General features: G+C 44.0%; 1 protein-coding gene across 1 annotated transcript in view; it reads left to right on the forward strand.

Moving 5' to 3' along the window:
• The first annotated feature begins 549 nt into the window (after nucleotides 1–549).
• The window catches only part of LANCL2 (LanC like glutathione S-transferase 2), a 33,588-nt gene continuing 12,934 nt past the window's right edge, over nucleotides 550–21,203 (forward strand). Inside the window, exons 1-5 of the mRNA XM_058803561.1 lie at nucleotides 550–1,212; nucleotides 11,620–11,737; nucleotides 16,556–16,763; nucleotides 18,965–19,112; nucleotides 19,716–19,862. Of these exons, the coding sequence (XP_058659544.1) occupies nucleotides 1,012–1,212; nucleotides 11,620–11,737; nucleotides 16,556–16,763; nucleotides 18,965–19,112; nucleotides 19,716–19,862 (822 nt within the window). The 5' untranslated portion in view covers nucleotides 550–1,011. The remainder of the gene's footprint in view (nucleotides 1,213–11,619; nucleotides 11,738–16,555; nucleotides 16,764–18,964; nucleotides 19,113–19,715; nucleotides 19,863–21,203) is intronic.

The raw sequence follows: 21,203 nt of genomic DNA on the forward strand, positions 1-21,203 counted from the left end.
CCAGCCCCCTCCAGGGCTGTGAGGTTTTCTGGTGTCTTTCGGGGGGGCTTGGGGCTGTTTTTCTAGCACGCTTTGGCTCGTAGGAGCGGGCTGCCCGCCGGCCGAACGGTGAGCGCGGCCAGGCCAACATTACAGCCGGGGGCGGGCCGAGGGAAGAAGACCACCCCCCTTCTCCCCGGGGAGCTGCCGCCTCTCGCCGGCTGAGGGGCGGTCGCCGCCGGCTGCGCCGTCCCAGCCGGGCGGTGGCCGAGGAGCGCGTCCCTCCCTCCCGCCGGGGCTGGCCGGGGACCGGCGCGCCGGGCGCGGGGGCTGCCGGCGGATGAGCGCGCCCCGGCGGCGGCTACGGATGAGCCGGGCGAAGGAGCTGGTGGCGTACTGCCTGCTCCTGGGGCTGTCCGTGCCCCTCCTGCTGCTGCTGCCGCTCCTCTGAGATGCGCCGGGCGGCGGCTCGCCTCCGCCGCGGGGGGACGGGCGGGAGGAGCCGGCGGCAGCCCCGCTCCGCCGCCCGGCGTGCGGCCGGCGGCAGCAGCAGCCCGAGGCACTGACGCCCCGGCGGGGGAGGATGAGGCGCTGGAACGAGCTTTGCAGCCGTGCCACCCAGCCTGCGCCGGCGGGCGGGCTGCCGCTTCCCGCGGGGGGGCCCGGCCGCGCTCTGCCCCTGTACAGGCTGTGATGGCCCCGCGCTCGCCGCGCCCCCGCCTCGGGTGACAGGCACGCCGAGCACAGCCGCGGCCTCGCAGCTTTCCCTTTCGCCTGCCAAAGTTGGGCTTCGGTGGCTCGGAGTCGGGGCGGCGGCGCCTCCGCCCTGGAGCGGCCCCGATGGGCCCGCGGCCGCAGACCCTGTCACCGCAGCCGCCCTCCTGAGGCAGCCCCGCGGCACGGCCGCTGTAGCCGGGGGCAGCTGTAGCCGGGGGCGGCCGCGGCGCTCGCGTTGCTGCAAAGCCGCTCTGCGGGGCGGAGTGTGTCCCCGCCGGCTCGCCGTGCGGGGAGGCGGGCCGGGGGCCGGCTGAGATGGGAGAGAGCATGTCCAAGAGGCTGAAGCTGCAGCTGGGCGGTGAAGCGGAGATGGAGGAGCGGGCTTTCGCCAACCCCTACCCCGACTACCCGCCCCAGGGAGCCGTGGCAGCCCCCAGCGCGGCGGACGCTCACCGGGACAGGGCGCTGCAGCCGCCGGCGGAGGAGGACTCCCTCCCCTTCGGCGCCGATGGGAAGGTGAGTCCCGGGCGGAGGGCAGGCGCTGCGTCCCGGAGCCTGGGCCCGGCCTCCCCGGTGGGTTGCTCGCTGCCAGCGGCCCCGCGGCGCGGGCTGCCGTGGGTTCCTCCCCGGGGCGGCCCCGGCGGGACGCGGGTCTGGCGGCGGGGGCGCTGGGGCTGCCGCGGCCTGCGCGCCGGCAGAACTCGGGGCGGCCGCCGCGGCCTCGGGGGCGCCCGAGGGGAGGGAGCGGCGGGGTGAACTGAGGGAATCAGCGGGAGCTCGGCCCGGCTCAGCACGGCAGCAGCGGCTCTGAATTCGGGCTGTTTGTTTTACTCCGGTACGGGAATGAACGCGGTGCCCCAGCTGAACGCTGTATAGTAGAACAGCTGTAGCTGCTCATACCACGGTGGTTTGGTGTCTCAGAAGAAGTTGTCAGCAGAAGTTGCCCGAGTTTCACCAGAGAAAATACATAAGGGAATGGAAAAGATGAACGCCCATCTGAAAAAGGAGTGTTTATTTTCGGGTGACAGCAACGCTCACTCATTAGGTGAAGCTAGACTCTTCTCACGTGTTTATTTACTGACATGTGTGCTTTTATAGGTTCAGGTGCTCCATGATAAGCACCTGGCAAGTTGGTTCATGCTCACAGAAGGTCTGCCTGGTAGGACTGGTCACACAAGGTTTGCAGTAGTCCTGCTCTGGTTGTCTCCTTGATGCCGTGTGCTGGTTTTTGGTATATTGTGAGTGTCTTAGGTTTTAAGTAGAGAAGCTGCTCTGGCCTGGCCTGTTAACATGCAGGCTGGATTAATCTGCAGAAGGAATGCCAGAATATGGACTTTCTGTCATTTAGCCCCTCTGCAGCCTCATCCTTCAGTACTGTACAGCTTTGTCATCTTTTGCATGGAAAACACTGCGTGGTGACACTGCTGCTAGCACAAATGCATTGATGGTGGGAAGTTAACTTCGTAACTTTCTTTATTGTATGCTGAGATGAATAAAGGAAAGCTCTTGATACCAGCTCTGTATTTTGCTGCTTGTGGCAATATGAAATTACCTTGACTTACTGAGAGTGGGACAAGGATGGTGATGCCCAACAATGGGAGGGACATTCGCTCTGACCATTTTAATTACCTGCAGGACACCATCAGCTCACCATCAGTCCAAGGCAATGAAAGGTTTCACCAAGTTGTTTATAACTGAGGTTTATGAAGTTGTATGTGGCTAAGCAGAGTGTACAAAAGAGAATGCTTTGGGGTTTCAATGTCTTAACTGCTGCAGATAATTGCAGCTGTCAAAAGCAAAGCGTTTGAGAAGGTTTAAAAAGCAAGAGTAGGTGTAAAAGTGAAATGTACTTTGTTTTGTATACAGCTCCCTGGCAGTATGCTGAGTGTAGGTAACCATATTTTTTTTCCTTGTGTAAGAGAACTGTTATTTCTTTGGTTTTTTGTGTCTGGCTTAGTCTATAGAAACCATCCAAGTATGATGAGTTGAATTATAAAGGCCGAGAGGAGATGGCAGAGCCACTATAGCTATATATTGTTGTTAAATCAGTAAAAAACATACCGAGTCCCTTGTAGGCCAGTCATCTTGTGTACCTGCTTTAAACCCCACACTTCGTATTTTAAAAGAGAAAACACTCCTTCATTTACTGCTGATCTAGATGGACTAAAGTTTTCTCAAGTGAGTTAACCAGAAGAATGGTGAGATATCAAAAGAAGATGAACATCCTTGAAGATGAACACTACATCCTTAGAAGATGAACCTCTGTACATTTTAGAGTATACTAGATCTATTGCAGAATAGTTCAACTCTAATTTACTTCAGATTTGATTCTTGAATGAATCCAAATGGAGAGATGTTGTTCTGTGGCAGAGCTGAAATGAGATAGTCAAGAATTTCTAGCTCTGTGTTCACATTAGCAATGCCTGTTAGGCTCTCCTATGCATAAGAATGGTGTTTTTACAGTGCATGTATGTGTTTTTTCCCGAGCATCAATGGTGGATGACATTCCTTTTTGGAAAGTGGCAGTCAGCTGCTATTGGTGCAGGTGTGTTCAGAAAATATCTTAGAGCACCTGAGTAGTCTTGTATTTGATAAAAGGTGGTGTGTGTGGGCTCTGTTCGGGAGGGTGAAGTGCCTCTGGGAAAAAAATAATTCTGTACTGCCTTAAAACCATGTAACTACAGCAATTCTGTGCATTTCATAGGAGAAGGCAGAAGCAAGTGTGCATTTTCTTTTGGTTTTGCATCTGCAAAATCTCAGGAGTCATTTTATGTGTTTCTGGGCTAGAATATAGCTGTGAGAATATTTATGTGCATTTATATTCTTTGAAGTATTTGCATGCTGTCACTCCTAGTACTGCCTTTTTGTGACATTTCATGATGGGCGCTTTTGTTGTTTTTGTGATTTTCAGTTTACGTTTTAGTGTTTTATTTTTGCATTTAATGACTCCCATTCCAGCGGAGAAATGTCTTTGCTTGCCTAAAGCCCCAGTGAAGACAAAGGGACTTTACACAGGGTAGGAAGTCTGTTCTGTAAACTTTTGTACACAAGCCCACCTAAAAATGAGGGCACCTTTCAGAAGGCCTCAGTGCAGTGCATAATGCCTTCCTCTCCCATCTGCTGCTGAGTGGAGTGAGGAGCACTGAGTGACTCACGTAATGACAGCCTGAGGTGTGCAGGGCTCTGCTGTTGTCATGGAAGGCAATGCATTATTAATTCATTCGATTTCTTAGTCTGTCATGATTGCCATCTAAAATTCACTGGCTTGATAAAAGGACAAGAAGCTCTTCAAGGCATTGTCTGGAAGGTGAGACAATCAGGACAAAAATCTCCATATGGAAGTGTGTGTGGGTAAAGTATTGTTCAGAAATCTTGAAGGTATGGGAGTAGGAGAGTAGAATTTGAGGCTGCTGCTTTGCTTTCTTATAAGTAATCACAGTAAACAATGCAGCTATCTATGTGGGCTCTGCTCATGTAGTTGAAAATCACTGTTTTCATAACTAGATCTCTTCATCATTAAAGTACCATGAACTTAAATTGCTTCTGTAACTTGTCTGAGAAAGCCAAGGTAATAATTCATCAGACAGCATTAATTCTAGATTAATAATAAACAATTTTAAATGTAAACCTTTGTTTAATAAGTGATGTTTAATATTTCAATCAAATATACATCCTGTAGCCTTTTTCTTTTTTGTTTGGGCCCCACAGAGATACCTTAACCTAAAAATGTACCTATAGATATTATCTCAAAGTGGTCAGTCCAAAAGTTTTCAAAATGGAAATGTAGATGGTTGGGGGAGGCAGAGAAATTAATAGTCTCATAATAAAGAACACTCCCTAGTTCGTAGCTCCCTAGTGTGGTAGAGAGTTACACAGCTCTAAAGGATTTCCTGGGAAGGAAAAGGGTGAGAAGAGCTTGCTCCTGAGGGGTGCTGATGGCTTGTTCAAGGATCTCTTGCCTCCTCAGAGCCACCACAGCCCTGTGGCTGCACTTGCAGTATGGTCAGGTGTGATTGGGGATTCTCCTTCACACTGACTACAGGCAAGTGACCTGGGAAGAAAAGGCAGCCTGATGTTATCTGCTCAACCAGGGGAAGGTGGAAGCCTAGACAATGGTCTGTGTTTTGTGGTTGTGCAAAAAAAAAGAAGCATCCTTGTCATCAAGAAATTAACATGATCCCAGCCCTTACATTAAGATTGTCTGAATTTGTTGTGGAATAACAAGACAGAAGCAAAATTAGATTCAAACTTCATGGATTGGTCACTAGAGTGCCCAAACTTTTAACTTCTTTTTTAGGCAAATTCTTTCTTTGTATGTTTTTTCCTGACTTGCTATAGTGTTCTAAGAATATTAGAAAAAAGTGGTATGTTCTGAGAAATGTATACAATACCTTATTAGGCTTTTCAGGGGACTTCTTACAGGGAACCTGTTCAAAGACAATGGTGCTCATTGGCAAGTACTTATTAATGGTGATATAGGATATTTACTTAGATTTATCATTTGGATGATTTAGTAGTATTTAGTTTCCTAAGTTTCCTAATGGTTTCTCAATCTCCTGTTACTTCTCATAATGCCCTTATATGGCTTTTAAGTCTTCCTTCTCCTGTAAAATATACTTTTAAATACATATATATATATATATATATATATATATATATATATATATATATATATATATGGATTTTTATCATAGCCTCACTTGTCTTCTCCCTTTTTTTTTGGGGTTTTTTTTTGGGGGGGGTTTTTTCATTTTTATAAACTTTGCAGTTGCCTCACTGTGCATTTTGGTTACCTCACTGGGAGCAGCAATTTCTCTGTGTTCTGGGACTGACTCAGCAACAACTTATACTAATGAGTATTATACAACTTATTGCACTGGAGGCAAAATTCAACCTCCAAAGCCACTAAATAATTCTTCCCACTTTTTTCCAGAGATGTGGGATGAGGTAGCTGCATTTCTTGAGCTTATTACTTTTTTGACCATTTCCTGGCTGTCCAACTCAGGCATGTGCTATTTTCATAGGGGACTCTCAAACAAACAAGGTTTGCAGTGTTCTCTGTAATTCTTCAGAAGGAAAGTTTGTTTTGCTTTTTGAGAGTCTTGGCCAAGACTGAGCCTGGAAATCACTCTGTTGTACTTCATTGTCCCTCACTAACTCCTGGCAGTCGTACACAGCCTGGAAGGAAGAGCTGCTGTTTCTTTCCAACAGCACAGGCAGCACTGAACACTGCTTAGGGCTTTTCTGATGCTTTTGTAGTGAAAGCCTCTCCTGCTGTTCAGAGGTGACCACAGAGTTAAGCCTGTTAGGTTTCAGTCAACCAGTTCTGAATGAAAATGCTTCATGAAATCAAACCCCCAAGTTCTGATTAAATTGTCTCACATCCATCCACTCTTCATCAGTTTCTAGTTTTATCTTGCAAACCTGCATGTTAATGAGTTGTTACTCCAGCCAGTTGTGTGGGCAAGTGCAATAACACGTATTTGCTTCCTGGTGAAAATAAATTTTATTTGGGTCTAACTGCAATTATCTGCTGTCAAGCTCAATATGTGGAATATATCTGCTCTCTGCATTGAGATAACTTAGAATTGGTAGAGGTTTTAGCCTTTTTTGAAACTTGAGGACCACCTAAAATGTCACAGCTGGGCTAGACACTTTTGTGTAGTGAGTGACTTTAAATTATACTCAGACTTTTATTTTCTCAGCTTTCAAGAAGTTGCATGTTGCTGTTAGGCTACGTGGAGGACCAGCAATTTTCAGTATTTCTCTTTTGCTTTATCAGTGTCCATTTCCCAAAACATAGGATATCCGTTAATCGTGTGTATTTTGGTTACCAATAATGTGGAGCTCTTTGATGATTCTTTGTGATGATCTAGATCTTTAAGCTTTGGATTTTTGCTGTCTTATAACCAATGAGAGATATAACTTCTTTCACACACAAATTCATTAGAGACAGTCTTATTTCTCACCTGCCTTAAGTAGTTCTTTCTATAACTTGAATGCTTGCCTTTTAATGATGCTTTTCACACCTTTATATCCCCTGAGACAGGGCAATGACTGTGTTTAAAGCCTATTCCTAAGCTGGCATTTGTAGCAGTGTAGGAATTTGCCTACAGCTATTGATTTCTCTATCTCTTCCTCCTCTCCCCCTTCTTTTTTTGCCTTTTGTTTTGTTTTTTTTTCCCTATTGTCACATGTATGGCACTAAGTGATAGATCACTGAAAATCAGTGCAATGTGTTCTACAGACAGTACTGTTTCAACGCATTTATTAAGCATGTGGTTTTGCAGAACTGGCATTTGTTTGTGGAGGACCTGTCTGAGAAGTAGCAGAGAACTGTGAGTGTTTCAGAGGCTGGGTGATGAGCTTCAGCAGTGTCTGGTATTTTCAGAGAAGAAGGCGCTGCTCTTGGAGCTGTAAGAGTCTTTTGACTTAGGTAAAAATAAAGTAGAACTTGTTCTTCTGTACAAAAAGACTGGTCACCTCCCAGCAGACCTTGCTAGATTTTGCATATCGGATCCTACTGCCATCCCTTCTTGTCTGCTTTTGCAGGAACTTGTGGAGGTGAGTGTGAGAGCTCATCCTGCTTCAGTAGACCCATGCTCCAATGCATGGCTGTGAAACTTGGCTCCCTTACAGTCAGTGGCAAAGTTCCCAAAGATTTCTGTACAGCCAGGATTCCTCATTTCAGCAGAACTGTGAGTTTTCCCCTACTACATTCTTCCTCGCCAGTGACTGTCATGTTCTTTCTGCCATCTTCTATGCGAGTTTGGTTTTTGAATGAGTTCTTGCTGCAGCACCAACTTGAGCTCTGTTTTCTTCTCTTTGAAATACACTTTGGCAAAGACAACACAGCACCATGTTATGTGTTCTGTTCTACACATCACCAGCAACAAAATTAGGTGAATTAAAAGTATATATTCTTCTTGTTTGGGAGGTATCACTGTGTGTATAGGTAATCTCCTTTCTACTTCAGCAGAATCAGTTACTTACTTTTGCAGTCTGGTTTTCCATGTAACATCTATCCCCCAAAACAGGATGAATTAAAATAGGGTTAAGAGCAAGATGGTTGTTTTGGGAGCTGGTGGTAGCAAGAAAGATTGGTACATTGGCAGCTTGTGAGGAAGCTGTGCTCTCAGGTCTCCATTGCCCTGCTGTGGCTCTGCACAAGTTCTTAGCATAGATGTCATGAGCAAGCAAATGCCAGGAGATGTTTTTGAACAACACATGGGTATCTAAATGTCTTTGTCAATTGCAAATGAGATTACTCATCCCATGTCTGTCAAACCAGACTGTTACTTTAATGACAAAAGGAGTGCCACGAGGCCTCAGGGTTGCACTCAGACTTATATCAGCACTGTGACATTTGGTCCAAATGTGCATGTGAGACTTTAAAGTTACAGACTTCTCTTACCTACAGGAAATCATGATGTACAATACATATATGCCAGCTGCTTATTGCCTCCTCTGCCCCTGGTTCTGGTTTGTTTTAATGCCATGCCATAAAGCTGGATATGACTGCAATGGTCAGGAAGAACTGGTATGTTACTGTAATGTCGACTGCAAGTGAAATGTTTGGGGATTTAGGAGATTTTTATTTACATCATTATAGAAATTTTATAATATGGATATAAATATTTTATATCTATAAATATAAAAATATTTTATAATAACAGAATCACAGAATATTCTGTGGTGGAATGGACCTAGAACAACCATTGAGTCTGACTCTTAAGTGAATGGCCCATATGAGGATCTAGCCCATGACCTTGGTGTTAGCACTGTGCTCTAATGTAGGTGTGTAGTTCTAGTCCTGAATTTACAAAAGTAAATGAGTTAAATTCTCTTTAGAAACCCTACAAATGAAAGAAAGCAGATAGGGGAAACATGTATTGATAACAAGGACAGCATAATTTAGACATCTTGTGATTAGTGCCAAAGGTGGGTGATGTTACAGAAGTACTTACGTTGTTTAAATTTTTGTTGGCTTTGGAAGGCTTTATATTGGGATATAGCTTTGCCTGTGTTTTGCGGAGAAAAGAAGAAACCTCACAACTTTATAAAAGTTGTAAAGCCCGGTATGTTTATTTTACGACACGCGCGGGACGCAAGTCCCCCAACAAGGCATGCGTACCTCTGAAGACCTCAGGTCGTCTTTTATCCCCCTCCCAAATGCATATGCATACAGTTTCACAATAAGTTCATACATATTCATTCCGCGTGACATTTAGCACTAGTTCTTCTTTATCAGAGGAATTCCTAGGTCTGGGGCAGATGACCTTGCGGTAATTTCTGTTTTTCTTTCTCTGTCTCCTTGCTGTCTCTGGAATGCGGCCTTTCCTTCAGCTTTGGCCCTACAGACCTCTCACCTCTTCCAGGCACTTCACCTAATTCAGAATGGATCCCCACTCCATCTCACCTGCTCCCTCACTGCAATGGAAGAAGTGATATGGTTCAAATAAATAACAAAACTATTAATTTCCAAACTAACATATTTTGGTTTTTCTGCATCACTTTTGTGCTGATAATGAGCCATGTTAGCTACCATAACCAGTATGGCACAAGGCTCTATTTGGTATAATGAGGAATGAGCCCTTGTTTTTGTGTTTTGACAATATAAAACTTGGGCAGTGTTTGGGATGATAATGGTTGTTCTCTCTGCAGCAGCAGAGTAGTAATGCAGCAGTTGAATTCCTGGAGAAAGCCTTTTCTGATTAAAGGTACCCTTCAGCTCCTGCTATCACCCAGTCTGTTGTGAACCAGAAGTAAATGTGCCACTGGATATCAGAGATCAGGCTTCCTGGCTTTTGTTTGTCCCTAAAGGAATAACAAGTCACCACCAGCAAAGGCTGAATGCCAGCTGGAAACATCCTCTTGAGATGAATGTGCTTCTGATTAAAATCAATCTGTGCTCCACACAAGTGTGCGTGTTATGCTCAGTTGTAATGCTGCCCCAAGATTCCTTGAAGGAAGCTTTTAAATCTTCTAAAGCCACCTTTCAATATTCATTTCTTTGTGCAATTAATTTATTCTAGTACATGTAAGCATATGTTACAAGCTTATAGGGAAATCTTATAAAATGATCAGTGACAGTACTTGCTTGGGAAAGCTTCAGAGCAACCAGAAAAAAAGAGAGAAGGATAGCTGGGGAAAACTTAGTTGCCACTTATAACCTATTCATACTGACATAAGCTTGGGAGTACCTTTGTTTGGACTTACAGATAATTATAAAAATATTAATAAAAATATCCTTTAATCTGTGCTTTTTCAAGCACTGAACCAAGACTAGTAAATTACAATTCAGATTCTAGAGAGAGAGATTACCAACCTGAGCTAAATTATTTGTATGGGACTGAGGTTTCAATGCAGAACCCAGGCATCCTGATGTCCTAGTATTCCCCTCCTACCTCTAAGTAATTTAATCTGGTGTTTGATATAAAATATCCTGATTTGGTAACAGCAGGTGTATTGTCAGAACAAAAAGATAACCAGCATGCTTGTGATGTGCAATAGGTAAATAAATGGGGAGTCTGAAGCCTTAGTTCACTCTTGTCAGACAAGCTGAGCTCTGTGCCTGGATGCATCCACGTGAATATCCTCATGCTGTTTCACCATATGCCTTAGCATCGGCATAGCTGTCTTTTGAAGGAGAGAAGCTCTGCCCTTGAGGAAGGTTTTCCTTTGTGTTGAGACCTCACTGAACCAGTCAAAAAGGGACGGTGGTGTGGTGCTGGTGATGTGGATGCATAGTACAGTTCCCTAACAGAAAGGTGCTTAACACCACTGAAGAGTAACAGGCTTCAGATGCCTACTGTGTTTGGCTGCTCGAGATATTAGAGAAGGTTAAGGTGTCTCTAGCTTGTTTCTAGAATTATATGTGTTCAGTGTGAGATATTTCCTTTTCCCTTCCTATCCTACCATGGATATCCTTAAATGGATTTGAACTATTCACGCTGAAGATTTCTGGTGTGTCAGAAGCCTTGTGCAATTCTTAAATACTTCTGATTTCTGAATCTGTTGCATGGATGTTTGAAATCACTGATTTTTATTTGAAGTTTCTCTCTGAACAAGAGTATGAAATGTGGCACATCTTGAGTAATCAGTTGCATGGTAGCCTCCAGGACCTGTAATTTATCCAAACCCCACACTTTTGGGATGTGCTGTAGTCAAGAACTTACTGTACTACTGTGCTAATTTCCATGTTCCATAGGCTTTAGGGAGTAATCACTAACATATCTTCCCTAAAAGTGTGCATAATAGAGAGAAATGTTGGAAAAGGTAAAGTACTCTCTGATAACATAGATCATGTATTTCATCTATATAAGCATTTTTGGTCAAAAGTAAAAGCAAGCAGCGTGTAAAATCAAAGACTTGTTTCTTTCCCTTTGTTCCTGAGCTGAAGATGCTGAGCTGCTTCTGCTCTGGCTTGATTGTCTTGAGTATTCTGTACAAAAAGACTGGTCACCTGGTACATTTCTTTTCCTTGGGCTATTTCCTGCTCTGTAGTGCTACAAAGGGTGTGCAGGGTCCTTGTGATGAGAGCAAGCACCTATAACATGGGGGGCTTGTGCTGTTTGTCCATAACATGGTCTTGGTACCAGGACCCTGATTAGAATTACATGCTGTCATAGTGTCCATAGCTGTTCTTTGTGTGACTTTAAAGAATGCTCAGGTAATTTTGTCTAATGTAGATACCTGTAACTTACTCTAAAATGTAGTCAGAATGAATTTACAAGAGACATACTTAAGATGAACCACCTTGATGCTGCTGATTGCTGTATGTGTTATTTATTTCCTAGTTATTTTTTTGCTAGATTGTTTTTGGTTTGGTTTGGTTTTGTTCCCAAACAAGAAAGTGGAGCAGGCACTTTGCATTGTTTAATTACTTTCTTTTCTGGCTTGTTCCCTGTCTCCTGCTTTCAGGTCAATGCTCGGTTCTCAAAACGGATCCAGGCAAAAATCAAGGACCTTCTGCAGCAAATGGAGGAAGGGCTGAAGACGGCAGATCCTCATGACTGCTCTGCCTATACTGGCTGGACTGGTGAGAAAGCTAGAATTTCAATGAAATGTATTTGTTAAATGATGTAATTGGATTTATGCACAGGAGATTCTGATATTCTCATAGGAGTGGCAGAAATCCTCTGTTACAGGCATTTTTGTGAGTTGGTTTTACTTTTAACTCTGGAACCTTGGTCACCACTGCCTGTAACTTGCATTGACTTAGCAAAAAAAGATACAGAATGGTAATTGACTTTTGTATATGGAGATCAGTGTTTTGCAAGAGGAGTGGATTTTCTAAGGCTGCTCTTTTATCTTTCCTCTTGTTTCTTTAAAATTGCTTTTAAAAAATTGCTACTTTTCACCTTTTTCTGTTCACCAGTCTACTAGTTAGCAGTTTTCTAATGGTAACAGCATTTTCTAATCTCTGGGAATAGATGGAGGGAATATGTTCTGTGGCCAGAAGCTTGTAGCCTTCAAATCTGGAATTTGGGTAGTTTGGCTATTCTTGTTCTGTCTGTACAAAAATGGTAAAATGGTTGTGTGAGGAGGGGGAGTGTAGAGGTATGGATGCAAGACTGTGAAGATAGTGAGGAAAATTAGGCATATGCAGGTGGTGGTTGTTGCTAGGGTCCATTTTTCATTTAGCATTGCATCACTGATGCTGTCCAGATGTAAATGAGCCCTTCTAATTGGTGTGATTTAACCTCACCTGGCAACTAAATATCACACAGCTGAGCACTCACACCCTGTCTCTCCTACATCCCCTCTGCCATAGTTCCATAGGGAAGGGATTTGAAAAAAAAAAAGATAAAACCCATGGGCTGAGATAAGAACAGTTTAATAATTGAAATAAAGTAAAATAATAATAGCAATGGAACCAACAATAATAATTACAATTGTAATGAAAAGGGGAGAAGGATAAAATACAAGAGAAATGGGTGATGCAGTGTGACCGTGTTCACAGGGGTCTTAGGCTGAGGGAAGAGATGAAGATCTGACTCCATGTTTCAGAAGGCTTGATTTATTAATTTACGATATATATTACATTAAAACTATAGTAAAAGAATAGAAGAAAGGATTTCATCAGAAGGGTAGCTAAGAATAGAATAAGAAGGAGTGATAACAAAGGCTTGTGGCTCAGACTCTCTGTCCAAGCCAGCTGGACTGTGATTGGCCATTAATTAGCAACAACCTCATGAGACCAATCACAGATCCACCTGTTGCATTCCACAGCAGCAGATAATCATTGTTTATATTTTGTTCCTGATGCCTCTCAGCTTCTCAGGAGGGAAAATCGTAACGAAAGGATTTTTCATAAAAGATGTCTGTGACAATGCAGAATGCCTTTGCTCACCACCTGCTCACCAAAGTCCAGCCCACGCCTGAGCCGAGATTGGTGGCTTCCAGCCAGCTCCCCCCAGTTTATGTACCCAGCATGATGTCCTGTGGTAGGGGGATATCCCTTTGGCCAGTTTGTGTCAGTTGTCCTGGCAATGCTCCCTCCCAGCATCTTGTGCACCTGCTCCCTGGCAGAGCATGAGAAAATGAAAAGTCCGTGACTTAGGGTAAGCATTGCTCAGCAACAGCTAAACCATCAGTGTGCTATCAGTGTTATTCTCACACTAAATCCAAACCACAGCACTGTAGCTACAGAGAAGAAAATTAACTGTGCCCCAGCTGAAACCAGGACACTGATCCTTTAGGCAGAGCCTGCAGTTTTCATGTCGGATGTGGCCACCGTTCTTCAAGTTGCCAGGACATGTCCATCTAAGCCTGTTAAGTGTGACTCTGCTGGATAGACTGGCATATTCTGTTCCTGCTCTTCCAGCTCAAACTTCAGGCATACTTAAACTTTTAGCACTACATGTTTGAAATATGGCCTGTGGAGATCTATTCTTTTATCTCTGTCATGGGGGGCGGGGGGGTAGCTTGGAAAAGCTCTCCAGCCTTCATCCATCCTTAGGCTTAAATCTGGCAATTAAAGGGTAAAATTTCTTTGCTTTTTTCTTGATGTTTTGGTACAGATGGTGCTGTGGGTGGATGGGTGGGGAAGTTTTAGACAACTCAGGCTTAAAAGATAGACGTGTTTCAGGGTCTGAAAGTGACTGGTTACTGAGTGCGTGCAGATCTCCAGTGGTGGGCTTTCTCGTGCTGACAGTACGGAATGGCTCCCGGGGAGCTGTGTTCTGGCACAGTGACTGACAACTGAAATTATGGCTGATAAACCAGAGCATACTGAAAATGAGTCATAAGGTAAAAGTAACAGCCATCATTAGCTGAAACAAGAATATAGATGAACAAGTGACGTTGTCTAATGAGTGTGGGATTTTTCCATCCTGTGGAAGGATTGCCATTTACATCTATTCCAAGCTGTGAACTTCTTTCAAGGCTCCTGTGGTTATGGTTCTGAATAAAAGTATTTAAATGATCTGGTTTTTAAAATACTTAATGCAGATACTTTTTCCCCAAACTTGCTCTTGCTGCATTTTGCTAGCGTGCAAATCAGAAGGTAAAAGTAGTGCTGTAAACAACTGCCCTGCTTTTTATGTACTAAGTCTAAACAAATGTTACTGGCAGTGCAGTCATGAGCATTGGCTTGCATTTTGTGAAACATCTTTAACATCTTGGAACATGTGCTGTTGGCATGTAGCAACCATGGGACACATGTAAGAGTCCATCTTACTTATACAAGTACTTTTTTACTTGTCCTCTTGTACTTTTTGGCCAGACCTCTTGGAGGAGCCATTTTAAGGGTGTTGCACTGAGAAACACTAGGAAGGATGAGATGAACTGGACTTTGTGGCTGTGTTTTTAATCATCCTTTGGTCAAGCCAAGATATTTACATATCTGTTGCAGCATAAAAAAGGGTTCCACAAATCCCTGTAAATAGCCCACAAGTTCCCATGATGCTGAACTGGGTTACCTAAACTCTGCAGCTTTCTTCTTAGATTCAGCTAGAAAGGCTGGCTCAGAGCCTGCCCAGGGAGCATGTGAGGATGTACCAGCGCTCTTGTGGTGCTGTTGTTCTGGTACTACTGAGATAGCCTCTCTGGGAGCTCAGTGGGCCTTGTGTGTACTCGGCTTTGGATGAGGCTCAGGAGAGCGCTCTCCCCATTCAGAAATGGGTTTGAGTTACAGTGTGGTCTGGAGATAAGTGATTGGCCAATAGGCATCCACTTAGATGGATTTGTTTCACTTCCTTCAGCCTACGTTGTTGTTACTTTTAAGGTTTTAGTTTGTTTGAATGGAAAACTATGTAATGAGTTCAACAGAGTGAAGCTTAATAGTACCTCCTGGCATTCTTAGAGCCCTGATTTGATTTCTGGCTTTTATAAACCTGCTTGACTTGTACAAGCTTGTAATCTTGTTATGAAATACTTTTAGGGGGTGTGAAGAACTTAGGAGCTTGAATCCAAAAACTCATCAAAATATCCTTTTTCAATCAAAAGGGAAGTTACTTCTTGCATATAATAGATGAGAATTGTACAATTAGTATACTGAATCACACATGTGCTTGTTAACTCAAATTTATGAATCTCCAGTGATCTCTTTGTGTAGTGGGTTGATGCCAGCTGAATGCAGGGCACCCAAAAAGCCTCTCTCTCACTCCCCTCCACAGCTGGACAGGGAAGAGAAAAATACAACGAAGGCTGCATGGGTTGAGATAAGGACCAGGAGAGATCACTCACTGAATACCGTCATGGGCAAAACAGGCTAGAATTAAAGAAATTGAGTTTATCTCTAACAAAATCAGAGCAGGATTGTGAGAAGTAAAATAAGACCTTCAAAACACCTTCTTCCCTTCTTCCCAGCTCTACATCCTCCCCCAGCAGCACAGAGAGACAGGGAATGGTGGTTATGGTCAGTTCATCACCCATGGTTTTACCCCCTGCTTGGGAGGAAGAGTCATTCCCCTGCTCCACCATGGGGGTCCCTCCTACAGGAGACAGTTCTCCATGAGTCCATCTCACAAGCAACAGCTCTCTGCAAACCTGCAGCATGGGTCACTCCTCCATGGGGTGCAGTCCTTCAAGCACAAGCTGCTCCAGTGTGGGCTCCTCTCTCCTCAGGGGTTACAGTCTCCTTACAATAGGTCACAACCTCATCTTAGGCTGGCGTGCCTGCTTTGGTGTGCTCCATGAGTTTTCTCCAGGGGCTGCAGATGGATCTCTGCATCCCCATGGTCCTCCATGGGCTGCAGGGGTACAGCCGCGCCTTGATCTGCACCACAGCCTGCAGGGAAATCTCAGCTCCAGTGCCTGGAGCACCTCATCTCTTCTCCTTCTTCACTGACCTGGGGTCAGCAGAGTTCCTCTCACATGTTCTCACTCCAGTCTTCTCTGGCCACAATTACAACTGCTCAATAATGTTTTTTCCTCTTCTTCCTAAATCTGTTATTACAGAGATATTGCCACTATTTCTGATTTCCCAGTCTTGACCACATAAGCCTTTGGAGCCACCAGGAATTGGCTCTGCCAGACATGAAGGAGGCTTCCAGCAGTTTCTCACAGAAGCCTGTATCCCCCCACTACCTAGGCTGGGATATGCAAACCCAATACAGTTTGCCAAGTGTTGAGGCCTGAGTCATGAGTTTGCTTCTTTTTTTGGAAATTGAGACTCTACCATTGGGCTTCAGTCAGATAACTTTTATTCTTCCCACCATCCCATTGAAATGTCATCCAAATAGTGGCCCAGTGCCTTCACACTGTGTAAGCTAGGACCTTTGACTGACATGATTTATTGCCAAAATACCTGTTCACATTTGAGTTACTGGTTCAGAGGCACCAAAGAGGGGAATAGGATACACTTAGAAAGAAAAGTAAGTGAACCTCTCTCTTTTTCATGTGTTCATTTCAGGTATTGCCCTGTTATATCTGCAACTATACCGTGTCACGAAAAACCAGAGCCACTTGCAGCGATCTCTCGATTATGTGAAGAGAATCCTTCGCAATCTGAATGGCAGAAGAGTCACTTTCCTCTGTGGTGATGCTGGGCCATTGGCAGTGGGTGCAGTGGTTTACCACAAGCTGAAAAACAGCAGTGAATCTCAAGATTGTGTTGCCAAGTAAGTGGTTGATGGTGGGAAATGCCATGCCCTTCATTTGTAGAGAGCATTGGTTCGGTAACTTTGCAAGTGAAATTTTAGAGGACAGGGTTAAAGAATGGACACTTTCTCTCCTGATAAGGTTTTGGTACAGCAATACAAAATAGGCTTTATCTTTATTAAAGCGGGCTTGCACTGGATTCATATTTAGTCGTTTATCTTGAGTCCTCTATCGCTGTTAGGACAGGATGTCCTGGGCATATCTGTAGTGCACACACGTTCTGATTTTGTCACATTGAAGTGACATTTAACAAAAGCCACGCTCTTGTCATCAGCAATATGTAGTGCTTGTGCAGTATGTGATGCTTTCTGTAAAGAGTGGGTCTTAGTTGTAGATTCATTACAAAACATGTGCACTGGGTCTGGATGCAGGCAGACAGAAACACGGTGTATGGGATTGATACATAACAAAAATTTAATATATCAAAGAGGAAGTATTTGCAGGAGCAGATTTGTAAAGGCAAAGAATTTAATTAGGTCAGAGCATATGAAGGGTGGCCTGAAAAAATTCCAGCCCTTTTTCAAAGTAATCTAAATGGAACAAATGTCTCAAGAAATCCCATTTAGTGTAGCTTCATTAGAGAGCTGACTGTGCCTTTGCTGGTACAGTTGATTGCTATCCCAGCAAAGGCTGGAAGCCCTGGAACCCTGGGGGGCTTGCATTCAGCACCACAGTCCATCTGATAGCTATCTCGCAGCACACCTCAGGCTGGCAGAATTTGCAACGAGGCTTATGTCCTCATCTCCATTCTAGTTTATGTTTGGAAATGTAATTGGTCTCTTTCTGTTCTAGAATCCTAGTGTGATTAACCTCTGCTGCTGTTCCTGAATGAATATTTCAGTTTTGAAATGAGTGTTAGGTTTGGGGTTTTTTGCTTTTACAACTGGCAGTCAGCTTGGGCATGTCATTTTGAATGCAGCTCAGAAAGCAGCATTGCTTACTGTAAGGCAAAAAGCATGAGTATAGCAAAATGAGATTAGCAGTAAATCTTAGGGTTGCCTCTCCTTGGAAAATAATTTCTATGAGGAGTAGTGAAAAGGAGTTTAGTTTGATTATTTGTTTATATCATAACTTTTTTGTTTACTAATATATACATGACACCAGCTGAGTAGCACATTATAGATGTAAAATGTTATCTGTGATTTCACTTTTTTTACCTTGTCCAGTTGTATGAGTTCAACAATAAAACTTAATAGTGGACAATTTAGAAGAAAATAATTTAATTCTAAACCCAAAGCATAGCTCTGAGAAAGGAGATATAAAACTGGGGTTTTTTAGTAGCTTTTTCCTAGTATTGAGCAGGGACAGCATAAACACATGATTGAGGTCAGTGGTTTTGCTATGGCATGATATTAATGCTAACATTTCTCCTGAGAAATAATAACTGGAGGAATCTGGGAATTGAATTTAGTCTTAATCCAGATTGTTGTTACCCCTCCCCCAATTTAAAATGGGATCATCACCATGGTTTCATCTAAATATCAATTTAATCAGAAAAGATAGGAAGAGATAGGGAGGGAGTGGCCATAAAACAGATCTCTGACCCACCTCGGTGCTAATACAGACTGGTAGAGTATTAGCAGAGGGTCATTCTGGAGAAAAAGAGGATTACCACCGCCAGCACTTCTTGTTTCTCGTTTTTTCACTGCTAAAGGCAAGCAAAACACTTGTGCACTATAGCAGTGTGCTTTTCAAAACTGAGGTGCTAAATGTTTGAGACAATGTGTTTTCTTAGGAGAGGGAATGACAAATGGTGGTATTGGGGTTTATTGTGTGTTTGTTTTTTCCCCTCTTAAACATGTATAGTTGAGTGTTCCTCACTTTGGTGAAATTCCCAGAGGTTCCAGGAGATTTCTGTCTTTGCTGGAGTAGCTCTCTGGGCTTCTCCCTCTCCTACCCTGCATCTGTTTCTGCCTGCACAGAATCCTGACAGCTGTGCTGATACTGGCCTGGCTCTGGCTCACAGAGTTTCCCATCTCCAGGATGGCAGGTGTGCAGAACTCCTGCCTGTAAACCCAGCAGCCAGCTGGGCTGGGAGTGGTTGAAGGGGGTTGGTGGGGCTTCACCATTTGTTCTGCTTCTGGTTGGATTGATGGGCTTGTGCAATGCAGTGTGGTCTCTACAGAAGATCCTCTCTCCCCACCTTCATTGTGTGATGCAGGTTGTTGCAGCTCCAGAGGACAGTCATCAGCACAGATTCTGAACTTCCAGATGAGCTGCTCTACGGCAGAGCAGGTTACCTGTATGCCTTGCTGTACCTGAACACTGAAATCGGTCCAGACACTGTCCCACAGTCTGTTATCAAAGAGGTAGGACACTTCTCTCTCTCCAGCATCACAGTATCACTGAGGTTGAACTGGGATCACTCCCATACATATTTCAAGCAATTTAAGAGAGGGGTGCTGGAGAGAAGAGGGGCCTAGAGCTGGAAACCCAATTTCGTCTCATTCAGTCTCTTCCCCCTTTCCCTGCTGCCCAGCTGGGGCTGGGACAGGCCAGTGTGGGTGGGTCTGTGTCCAGCCAAGGAAATAAGTCAATATGTAACTAATTTTGACCATTTGAGACATTGTTACCAAAAAAACCCCGGAAGTGTGCAAGTATTTTAAGTTAAAAGAAAGGAAATTTAGCGTGGGGAGCATGCATGACCATTTTGCGGATACCAGAACCAGAGAAGCCAGGGCTGGAAAAAAAGTAATTAGAAATATTGATAGATTACATTTTTACTCTTAAAATATAATTTAATTCATCATTAAGGAAAATACCTTTTCTCCCTCAGCACTCAAATCCAAATGAGTTGAATATTGTTGTCCTACCACTGTATTGTGGCTTATTGTTTGTTGTGGGTTTAGTCATGCAGAAGCAAAACCCTCTGAATTGAAGAAAGCAACATCAGGATATGTTCTTTTCCTTAGGTAATAGATGCTATTATTGAGTCGGGGAAGAACTTCTCCAAGGAGGAGCGGAAGACAGAGCGCTGTCCTCTGCTGTATCAGTGGCACAGGAAGCAGTATGTTGGAGCAGCCCATGGAGTGGCTGGCATCTACTACATGCTCATGCAGGTAAGAGCATCTTCTCTTGGCTGGGGTGAAATAGCAGAGACTTTTTGATCAGAGGGATCATATCTTCAGCTTTCATGCATGTGCAGTGTTGTGCTGGATCAGGGTCTCACAACTTGGAGTTACACTGCAGCACAGAGCTGTGCTGAGGTGCTGCCTAAGGGTTTGATAGCAGAGGAAAACTGTGACTAGGGTAGGATCACATTAGAATGAATTAACTCTTGAGCTGTGGTTCAGAGCACCAGCTTTTCAGGATCTGATTTCTTGTCCTCAGCAAAGACAGTGAAGTGCTTTCTCTCATCTTCATACTTCTTCTGGTACCTGCAGTTAGAACAGCTAAAAATTCACTTACTCACTATCCATCACTCTTCAATTTTTTGCCATTTTAAAATTATTGCACTGCTGGTGCCTCCTGTCCTCCATGCCCTTCCTCTCTTCTGTAGTGATTTTTTCCCCCCCTACTGTCTTGATGGTATTGGAAGACTATCCTTAATCACATGTTTGTCTTCAGTATGCTTTTAATATTTAGATGTTTTTCTTCTTCCTTGGCTCCCCTATTTCTCACGCAAAAGTCTGATGTACTTTTGTGTATTTATGACCTCTGTTTTCCTCTTTTTGTTTTCCTTAGTGAGATTCCTCTCTTCTGTAAACCTCCTCTTTCTCATACTTAAATCAATTCCCCCTGCCCTGAGATTTCCAATAGAATTTATGATTATTTTTGTTCTACAGTCTGGGAAAAGAGCCTTAAGATTCATTATAGAAGATTGCCACAGAGCTACAAAACTTTATTGCACCTCTTTCTGGTTTTTGAAGGTGCTGCTGCCAGTCTGCACATCTCTGTAAATATGAATTTCCTTGCCAGCTCATGCAGAATGAGTTTCCTTCAGGCAAATGGAAGGGCTGTACATCCTCACAGTCTGCAGCTGTGTACCAGTGTTCACTGCAGAAGTGATTGCGCTGGTATTTGGTGCTGCCACTGCTCAGCCATTCCTTGCTTAGAGGAAATGCTGTGTTTCAGATTACCTTACACCATTTCCACCAGCAGTTCTGGTTAAACCAGCTGACTTTGCTATAGAAGTAGCTACTGCTCTGCTACCTGGGGTGTGTCTTAACCTTACTATACCCATTTTCTGCAGTGACCATCCCACTGGGGCCCCAGGCTGTTCTGATTTACCCTGTTCCTATCTTTACCTACTGCTTTCTTCAGCAAGGTTGTCCACCCCCTTCTGCTTCTTTCAGCTTTCTGGCTTCTCTTTTTCTTTCCCTGCTTGTGCTAGATTTTCAGAGAAACATCTAGTCTTCTAAGGAAGGTTCCTTAAAGGCTCCATGCTTCATTTACTATTC

Source organism: Ammospiza caudacuta, chromosome 1, assembly GCF_027887145.1.
Source record: "Ammospiza caudacuta isolate bAmmCau1 chromosome 1, bAmmCau1.pri, whole genome shotgun sequence".
In the NCBI taxonomy this organism is placed as follows: Eukaryota; Metazoa; Chordata; class Aves; order Passeriformes; family Passerellidae; genus Ammospiza; species Ammospiza caudacuta.